General features: G+C 44.9%; 2 protein-coding genes across 3 annotated transcripts in view; one reads left to right on the forward strand and one right to left on the reverse strand.

Annotated features, from left to right (window-relative positions):
* Window positions 1-1,315, forward strand: part of LOC114427607 (monoacylglycerol lipase ABHD12-like) — a 3,313-nt gene extending 1,998 nt beyond the window's left edge. The window contains exons 7-13 of the mRNA XM_028395773.1: window positions 28-157; window positions 230-267; window positions 399-478; window positions 653-735; window positions 806-884; window positions 963-1,096; window positions 1,188-1,315. Coding sequence (XP_028251574.1) covers window positions 28-157; window positions 230-267; window positions 399-478; window positions 653-735; window positions 806-884; window positions 963-1,096; window positions 1,188-1,215 — 572 coding nt within the window. The 3' untranslated portion in view covers window positions 1,216-1,315. The remainder of the gene's footprint in view (window positions 1-27; window positions 158-229; window positions 268-398; window positions 479-652; window positions 736-805; window positions 885-962; window positions 1,097-1,187) is intronic.
* Window positions 1-8,418, reverse strand: part of pygl (phosphorylase, glycogen, liver) — a 23,867-nt gene extending 15,449 nt beyond the window's left edge. The window contains exons 1-20 of one of the 2 annotated variants that reach the window (XM_028395754.1): window positions 8,176-8,418; window positions 7,770-7,871; window positions 7,604-7,682; window positions 7,344-7,447; window positions 6,786-6,917; window positions 6,601-6,712; window positions 5,878-5,960; window positions 5,655-5,792; window positions 5,460-5,552; window positions 5,200-5,346; window positions 4,729-4,892; window positions 4,294-4,408; window positions 4,088-4,189; window positions 3,710-3,857; window positions 2,669-2,727; window positions 2,450-2,591; window positions 2,162-2,369; window positions 1,957-2,091; window positions 1,820-1,886; window positions 1,521-1,730 (exon numbers count right to left, since the gene is read on the reverse strand). In XM_028395754.1, coding sequence (XP_028251555.1) covers window positions 1,542-1,730; window positions 1,820-1,886; window positions 1,957-2,091; window positions 2,162-2,369; window positions 2,450-2,591; window positions 2,669-2,727; window positions 3,710-3,857; window positions 4,088-4,189; window positions 4,294-4,408; window positions 4,729-4,892; window positions 5,200-5,346; window positions 5,460-5,552; window positions 5,655-5,792; window positions 5,878-5,960; window positions 6,601-6,712; window positions 6,786-6,917; window positions 7,344-7,447; window positions 7,604-7,682; window positions 7,770-7,871; window positions 8,176-8,418 — 2,562 coding nt within the window. In that variant the 3' untranslated portion in view covers window positions 1,521-1,541. Of the gene's footprint in view, window positions 1-1,305; window positions 1,731-1,819; window positions 1,887-1,956; window positions 2,092-2,161; window positions 2,370-2,449; window positions 2,592-2,668; window positions 2,728-3,709; window positions 3,858-4,087; window positions 4,190-4,293; window positions 4,409-4,728; window positions 4,893-5,199; window positions 5,347-5,459; window positions 5,553-5,654; window positions 5,793-5,877; window positions 5,961-6,600; window positions 6,713-6,785; window positions 6,918-7,343; window positions 7,448-7,603; window positions 7,683-7,769; window positions 7,872-8,175 lie in introns of those variants that run through there. The other variant, XM_028395753.1, reaches the window with a different exon arrangement.
* Window positions 8,419-9,615: the final 1,197 nt, after the last annotated feature.

Genomic DNA, 9,615 nt, shown 5'->3' on the forward strand with positions numbered 1-9,615 from the left:
AAGGTTGTGAATATGCATATAAAACAGGATTCGGAGATTCAACCGGAGAGCCCAGTGAAGCTGGACTGACCAGTGACGCCCTCTACCTGTACCACTGGGCCAAGAAACACAGCAAAGGGAGTCTGGTCTGTGTGTGGGGACACTCACTGGGCTCTGGGTCAGTTTATCTTTTTAGTAAACAGATCTGTCTGCGATTCATGACAACATAATCCTAATCTATTGTTTCTAGGGTGGCAACTAATGCTGCAGTGAAAATACAAGAGCAAGGTGGGTTAAAGATTACTTGGAACATAGTCCGGCATGTAAACAGCTGCTGATAAACTGTTCAAAGTTATTAGCTAACTGTACTTTTCTATCATAATTCTTACAAATGACTAAGATTCCACTTTGAATTTCAGGCTCTGCTGTTGATGCTTTAATCCTCGAAGCTCCTTACACCAGGATTGGAGAAGTCGTAGCCAAACATCCGCTCGCTAAGGTGAGTGTCTGTCTGAGTTTTCTACACATGCCTAAATGCATCATTACAGTACACTCTTTATTGCTGAACAGCTGTCCAGTATGATCAATAGGAAAGCATAGCATAATCTGCCAGTGGCCATGTGTTAGTGCAGGATATTGCAGCATATTTCTGCTTCATCCTTTGTTGCTCCAGATGTACATCTTCCTGCCAGGATTTGAGAGCCTACTCTGGAACATCCTGGAAAGGATCAACATATCATTTGATAACAATAAAAAGTAAGAGTGATTTTTTTGAATATGATGCATAAATACGTGCTTCTCTGACGTGTTTTTCTGTAATCTGTAGTTTACAGGTGTTGACCAGCCCACTTCTTATTCTGCATTCAGAGGATGATAATGTTGTTCCTTATCACATGGGCCAGAAGGTGCCGCAGCAGCTACATATGCATCATTTCTATGTGGATGTTGCCGCTTCTCCTGCTGAACTGCTTTATCTTCTCCAGCTGTACCAGACTTCACTCCAGGCGAAGAAGAAACTCAGCACACATGCTCAGGTTGAAATGATTTCCTTCAATGCAGACCTGGGGTTCTCCCACAGCCACATCTACTTGGCTCCTGATTTGTCAGCAGTGGTTAGGTGAGTACTGGATTTATTTATTCTAATAAATCTACATTTTCTTGGAAACTGCACATAAACCAAATTAAATTTGATGCTTTGTTTTTTCCAGAAAATTCATAGAAAACCTGACCGGGTAGAGCGGCTTCCCCCCTCTGACAGCAACTGATCTTTGTTCATCTTGTAAAATAACAGATGAAGAGAATTTGTGCATTAAAGGCTCTTTATGCTTTGTTTTCATTTTCGTTTATTTCATTTGTTTGAAGTACAGATGAGAATCTAAAAATATTTGAACTTCTCTACACAGCGACGTGTTTAACGTATGTGTTGGTCCTAAAGATGTGTAACAGTGCTTCCACTCAGATGCTGTGAGAACAAAAAGAACATTTGTGCAGACGTACGATTCAAAAACCTTGAAAAACAACTGAAAGAAATTAGCAGTGACGGGAATCGTTTTTTTACGGCCTCACATTTTCTTCAGAGCTCTGGCCGTCTCCTCTATAGCCTCTCTGGGCTCGTTGGGTGGTGGGATCTTCAGGTCGGTTGGCTCGACGCCCCACACCTTGGTTGCGTACTCTGCGATGGTTCTGTCGCTGGAGAACTTTCCGGTCGCAGCGATGTTCTTGATCACCATCTTTGTCCACTCCATTGGATTCTTTGACAACAGAAAAGAAGTGTTTTATTTTGGGTTTGATATATATTCTGTGATTAATCTGAGCGTTGTCTGCCTGAGGCGGATGTTACCTGGTAGAGCTTGCTGACTTTTTCTTGGCATTTTAAGTAATCTTCAAAGTCTGCAAACACTTTGAAACTGAAAGGATAAAGAGGGATGAAGAATTTATCCGAAACATTAATGAAACTCAAAAAAAGCTTAGACTCACCGGTCATATTTAAAGAGCATGTTAGTGAGGTCTTTGAACAGATTTGGGTTTTTGGGGCTGAAGAATCCACTGGTGATCTGATCCATCACTTGCTTCAGTTCAGGAAGCTTCTTGTAGTACGACATGGCATCATAGCTGAGCGAAGACAACGTTTCTTTAACATAAAATCACTCGTATCTAAAATCTATGGAAGCGACTTCTTCACCCTTTTTTGTCCAGTTCAGCAACATCCTCCACCCGCATGCCGAAGATGAAGAGGTTCTCCTCGCCAGCCTCCTCGGCCATCTCCACATTAGCCCCGTCCATGGTGCCGATGGTCAGGGCGCCGTTCAGCATGAACTTCATGTTGCCTGTTCCTGAAGCTTCTGTGCCAGCGGTGGAGATCTGCTCCGACAGATCTGTGGCAGGTATCACTGAGAAGGGCAGATACATTTATTAGTAAAAAAAAAAAAAAATCTGACGTATTCAAGTTGATTTGTGGAATAACTCCTACCTTTCTCTGCTAGAGACACTCGGTAGTTTTCCAGGAAAATGACCTTCAGCTTGTCTCCCACCACGGGGTCGTTATTCACCACGTCAGCCACTGAGGTGATCAGCTTGATGATCATCTTTGCCATGTGATACCCCGGAGCAGCCTGCAGAGGGGGACAATGCATGACTAACAAACACACAGTACAACCTTCCTTCCAGCCTGTTTAGCTCTGGCTGCTACCTTTCCCCCGATGATCACTGTTCGTGGCACAAAAGGTGCGCTGGGGTTCTTCCTGATGCCTTTGAAACAAAAACAGAACAACATTAAAACTTTCACAATAAAATAATCAAACTTTCTGCTTGCAGAATTTTTTCTTTTACTATTTAATATTTAGAATTTGCTGTAATGTTTCTGTGATACACCTGCTGTCGTTAGAGAGTAAATGTTGCAGCCAGATAGCTTAGCTTAGCATAGAGAGTACAACCAAGCGGAAAACAATTAGGTCGTTTCAAAAAGCCTAAAATGGGTAAATTCACTATTTAACATCATCCTGACAACAAGAAATAAAATAAATAGAAAAAAATGCATAAATTCTCCCTGAACTGTTGATATGTTGCCTGACGTCATCCAAATATACGACATACATAACATTCAGTCTGAGGTTTGTTTTCACCTGTAGTTACATTAGAATTTTACTGACAGCTGGATTTGACATTAAAATAACTGGTGATGATGCACTGGGATCGTATATGAACGTCTATGAGATGCAGTAATATGATTTACAGGGAAAGCTTATGTCATGGACTAATGGTATTTTTCCACTGCAGGAACTTTCAGGCCATGTTAGAGGGCAGGGTTGTAAATTTGTGCATGCTCTGGTCTCCAGAACGTCTCCTGTGAAATCTGTTTTCAGAGGAGAAAACGGAACCTAATGTGAGGTGGGTGCTTTTAATAAGACATCTTGGTTCCCTTCTGGTTAAACATGGAGAACAACCAAAAGGCAACAAGCTGCATATTTGTCCTAAAAGTCTGATAATCTAGCTGGTTGTTTTCAAACGTTCTGCAGCCACTGCAAGCTGTGCAGAATATGTTGCACAGCGTATTCTGTCCTGTTTGTTGCTACATGGAAACTTCCCACAGCTGATTCAGGCAGCTCTCGTCTTCATGTTTGTTTTAACTTGCTCTGAGCACAGTTCGGGTGAGGTGAGTCTTTCCCATCAGGAAGTGTCAGACCGTATCTTATCACTCAGAGAATCAGACCGTTTGTAATCACACACATACTGTTGTACATGGCGACGATGTGCAGGCAGTTGAGGAGTTGCCGCTTATACTCGTGGATTCTCTTCACGTGGACGTCAAACATGGAGGACGGGTTGATTTTCACTTTGTACTCTTTCTCCAGATACTGAGCGAATTTCACCTTGTTGTCCTGTGTGGAGAATATAGAAATATGTGACTTGGCAACCAAGGTGGACCAACTGCTGAATCACCAGTAAGTCCTGTCCGGACGTGTCTGACAGGGTTTGATGGTGCAAAAAGTGACTGTAACATCACTTCCTGTTGCAGGAGAGGTAGACGTGTCACTTTGCAGGTTTCATGTACACATTAAATATCTCAGAATTACAGAAGACTTCATGTTCTTTTTGCTCTGCAGGCTACCTGTTTCACTTTGGAGACGTCTCGGATGAAAGCAGCGTCATCAACAAAGTCATTCAGCTTCTGCAGTTGACTGAGCTCCTTCACATAATCCTCCCCAATGACCTGAAGGACAAGGACACAATCAAATGTATGCACAAAAAAACATGCTGTGCCAACATTGTGCCAGCTGGGAAGATTTCAGGGTCTTCACTGCAGCTCACACAGACCTCAGCTATAAGCTCAGCCAGGCCGGGGTTGCAGAGGAGCAGCCAGCGTCTGGGAGTAATGCCGTTGGTTTTGTTCTGGAACTTGTCTGGTTCAAGTTCACTGAAATCACGAAATCTGGAGGAGAAAAGAGGAAAATGTAGAAGAACAGGAAACGTAGCAGTGTTTACTTCCCTACAACCAGGAAGCATCCCATGAGCTTCAGGTTCAGATTGTAGATTGCAATCAGTGATGCTCACTCAAACACCTAAAACAGTGTGCACAGCCACGGCCACACCTGGGTCGGTCGCCGGTCGCCAGCGCTGGAGGGAATGCTTGAGCGAAACGACCCAAACATGGCCGCCAGCGCCGGCTCCCTCCGTGACTGCAGGTGTACATGCTGCACTTCAGGCTGCTTGTACTTTACTTCATCACTTCTCTCTCAGCTAAAGACTCACACTTCAGTCTTGATGATGTTGGAGTGTATCTCAGCGACTCCATTGACAGCATGAGATCCCACGATGCACAGGTGCGCCATGTTCACCCTCTTACATCCGTCCTCTTCAATCAGAGACATTTTCCTCAGCTTGTCCATGTCTTTTGGAAAGAGAGCAGCTATTTTCTGCAGAAAGCAAACACATAGTAATGTGACTTCCTCTGGATGACTGACTCAAGCCGGATTTACACCGCACGCGAAAGCGTAGCGTTTATATGGCAAGCCAAGAATGACAGAAAAGTGGCACTTTCTAACGCTTCTGTCTTAAAATACGCTGGTTTTTACGCAGTTTTGTTCATCATTACGGCATGTTTTACACCGCAATAAGAGGCAACGCCATTAAATCCATTTAACAGCGCTTGACGGTGGCTGTCGCTATGCTGCAGTTATGCTGCAGCTTCGCATGAGGTGAGAAACAGTAAACTGTACATACATCGAGGTGGGCCTGGTTGATCTGGTAGATGATCTGCAGGTGTCTGGGCAGGAGGTTCTGCAGCAGCTCCACAGGCCAGCGCTCCAGCGCCTCAGGGAGGACGGTGTGGTTGGTGTAAGCGAAGGTGCGCCTGGTGAGGTCCCAGGCCTGCAGAGGAGAACTTACTTTTTTTAACTTGGCAGACAGTTTTCCTTGTTGCACATGAACATTATGCAACGATGTATGTGATTAAGTTGAATTTTGTGTGGTCTTGCACTGACCGTGTCCCAGTCGAGTCTTTCAATGTCCACAAAGATTCTCATCAGCTCTGGGATGGCCATGGCGGGATGTGTGTCATTCAGCTGGATGGCGACCTAGAAAACATTTCTTTATTCGTCTATTTGTCAACTTCTATAATACTGGGCAGCGATCAGAGTTACAGAGTGGGGTAAACCTGTCAACATCAGAAGACTTACTTTGTCTGGGAAGCTCTCAAAGGAGGTGCGACCAGGACTGCCCTTCTTAGTGGTCTTGAAACGACGGATGATGTCTTGGAGTGTGGCTGCGACGACAAAGTACTCCTGCTTCAGGCGAAGTTCTTTTCCTTCAAAGAACTACAAACCGACACATGGAGAAAAGAAATGATGCACGACAAAAAAATAGAGGCTCAACGCAGACAGAGTCCAGGAGTGGACTTACGTTGTCATTAGGATAGAGCACACGGGAGATGTTCTCTGCCAGGTTTCTGTCCAGGACCGCCTGGATATAATCTCCAACGTTAACTAGGGACAAGAAGTAAATCAAATATTTGGTGTTAGAAGACTCAAAATCTAAAAACAATTTGCCCCGGCTTTGTGCAAAACTATGACTAGCTAACTGTTGAGTCTAAGGCCCTGTTCACACTGGAGAAAGACAATCCAGCTACAGTGGGATTGAATCCGGATAGCCCTGAAGCTGGATACTTTCAGCCTTATTTTAAAATCTGCGTGTCCGTGCTCAATCCTTTTGTACGCGACTCGGACACTGTCCCTGTGAACCAGAAGTATCACGTCGCTAGCCAGATTTGCGTTCAGACCTGAGCTACATTTGAGCCAATCCGGCTCAAATCTGGAGTCGATAACTCATCCTGCACCAGGAGGTCCACACTAATGTTGGGTACAACCTGCCATACGTGACACTCCTTAACCAGCAGGTGCAGAAGGATGGGCAGAGCCCACTGCAGCTGACCAATCAGAGCAGAGTGAGCATTTCGTGTAGCTCTATGGCTCAAAATATGTGTAAACAAACTGGCTATTTTGTGAGCATGAGAGGAAGTAGCTGCTAAACCTTTGCAACACATCTTGTTGCATGTTTACCAGAGTTGCAGCAGTTTCCTTTAGTGATGAAAAGTAGGTAGTGAAATCAGGCTGTCTCAGCACTCACAGTCTCTCAGGTTGAAGTCATTGGGGGCGCGGGCGGACCACAACCTCATGGTATTCACAGTGTTGTTCATGTAGCCGGGAATGGGCGTGTCGTAGGGCATCGCCAGCACCACCTGTACAGAAAGAAGTGTATGTGAAATGTACAGTTTATGACTTTATTACAGATCAATCATTCAGTGTCAGCACCTGAGTATCCACCCATTTGGAGCCATCTCTGGTCGCCTCCACTCGTCCGTAGAAGTGAACGGGCAGCATGTACTCAGGACGAGCTTTCTCCCAGGGGTTCCCATGCCTCAGCCAGTCGTCGGCCTCCTCCACCTATAGCAGTAAGACAGCACATCTCTGACCTCCTTGTACAACAGAAAACAGGCACTTCTTTCAACCTGAGTCCGTGTTGAGTAACTTTCACTAGCAGCAGGGATTAGATGTGCAGGTTCATCCACCCTATCAGTGTTCAGAAGTGCATGTTTACACTGAGGGTCAGAGCTGCTGCACACGAAAGGGCAAAAGCCTTTAGTTTTGAGGGTCTCTTATCACAAGGTGTGCAATGTTTATTTTGTTTTTTCATCTTGCACCACTGCAGTGCAGCTCAAGGGGGCTGAGCACACGCTACTGTTGCTAATGATTAACCTCTGATGCATTGTGACCTATTTCACCTATTCACACTTTGACCTACAGTTAGAAAAGAATCCTCAAAAATAAGACAAAGGCCTCATCGTTCTCATCAGCATTTGCTGCAGTTACCTGCCAGCCGTCTCTGATCTTCTGGTTGAAGATCCCATATTCGTAACGAATGCCGTAACCGTACGCTGCCAGACCCAAGGTGGCCATGGAGTCCAAGAAACATGCTGTGTGCAGAGAAAACAGATTCAGACATAACTTGGTGTGGTTACACAGTCCGTCGTAGCAGGTACACTGAGGTGTTTGATGGAGACCTGCCAGGATGGCTGCTCTTTTTACATGTTTTCTGTGTTTTTGTGTAACTCTCAAATCAGCCTGTTTACCTGCCAGCCTCCCCAGGCCTCCATTCCCTAGCCCTGCATCCTCCTCCATCTCCTCCAGCTCCTCCATGTCCAGGCCGAGCTGCAGTGGAGCATTCATAAAATGACACCCGTCATTATTTCTGTCCGACTTATGCAAGTGTTGTCCTTTACAAACCAAAGGTCTGACCTGGTAGATGGCCTCGTCACAGGCGTTCTGCAGCCCCAGGTTGATCATGGTGTTTTGAAGCGTCCTGCCCATGTAGAACTCCAGAGACAAATAATACACCCTCTGAGGAGGAAAAACAATCCAGGATTACACTCACCGATGACATTCCTTCAGATGTGGGATTGCAGATGCAGAGATGCAGAGTGAACCTGCAGGAAGTGTGAGGCTCCATGCATCAGATGGTTTGCTGTGTAAACATGATAGGAAGCACAGAGCGTCTCTGTGTGCAGCAGTAAACTACTTCCTCATCCTGCATTTAAGACAAAATATGGGCGCTTCTCTAAAAACTAACACAGCACAGTGTGAGAGAAGGCTTTGTATGATGAGCATGTGTGTGTGTGTGGGTGTGTGTTTGCAAGGAAATTACCTTTGGGTCTGCTTCATAGTAAAACTGTTGTGTTCTGATCCACCTTCCCACCAGGTGGTCTCTCACCGTGTGTGCCAGGGCGAAGTAATAATCCCTGGGTGTCGCAATGTTTCTGTCTTTCACCAGAGTGAAGTGCAGGTGACGGTTGAAGCCCTTCTTCAGCTCCGCCACATTCTCCACTCCCACGATCCCCCTGATGCTGATCTGCTTGCGCTTCTCCTGGTCAGTGAGAGGCGTCGCCATGCTTAGGCAGATTTGGGTTTTTGTGACTTGACTGTTTCTTGCTCCAGCTAGGGAGTGAGATGGAAAAGTAACATGGTGGCAGTTTTCTTTCAGAAGTCTCCTCCTTGTGCTGCTTTTCATTGGTGAGAGCAGGGGGGAGGGTGTTTCCCTGTCCGGCCCCGGCTGGGCTGAGCAGCAGGAAACAAACAGAAACAGCACACATACAGCATGACGGCTTCACACAGCTGAGACAGACAGGACTTCACCTGATAAACACAAAATTAAGCTTTCTTTTTGTGACTTTTGAAACTTTTCTGCCTCAAATCATTTTGTAAAAGTTTAGGGACAGACAGACAGACGGATATATTCAGACATCCTCACCTTGTTGACACCTATTTATTGAGTATTCACACATACAGAAAACACAGAGGCTCATATTATATTTCAAATCATCATAATAATAGCAGTAATGTTGTAATGATAGACATATAATAATAACAATCATACTGTAGTGTGTTAAAATCATAGATATAACCATGTTCTTCTCATGTCCATAACATTTTTCCATGAACGGGATCACTTTGGAGTTAAAATGAGGTTAAAATGCAGGTCACACACACACATGTATTTATATATGTGTATATTTGGAGATTTTACACCCAGTGTCGCCCAGCGACTTTTTAATCTGTGAGAAGTTTAAGCTTTTGACTTCATCCCCGGCTTCTATACATTATTAAATATTACAATCACACACCTCCATGTGTCCAGCTCAGACACACACACACACACACACACTCACATGTGTGTGTGTGTGTGTGTGTGTGTGTGTGTCATCTCATGCTGGACAGTTGGAGAATTCCTTTAATGAAGCTGCTCATTCATCCTGGGATCTGAGGTTGCGTAACGCTCTGATAATGGCTGCACTCGTCAGGCGAAGCTCTCGCTGCTGAATGGGCTCTTTTTTCTGTTTTATAATTACAGCTGAACAAAAGGTTCACCTTGATAAACAGCCAGTTAAATGCTGCATGAACCCGAACTCGAAGGCCGTGCAGCTCGCTGAAAGCTGCACATGCGCGTACAGCATCAGCCTGGTTCACCGTGTGCAGCCATTTGATTTGGGGAGCTAAAAAACAATATGAGACCTGACTGTGATTTTCCCTTCAATACTGTGGCTTTTAAACCCATAACAAACATGAGTATTAGTGAATTTTGCCCTTT

This window comes from Parambassis ranga, chromosome 22 (assembly GCF_900634625.1).
Source record: "Parambassis ranga chromosome 22, fParRan2.1, whole genome shotgun sequence".
Taxonomy (NCBI): Eukaryota; Metazoa; Chordata; class Actinopteri; family Ambassidae; genus Parambassis; species Parambassis ranga.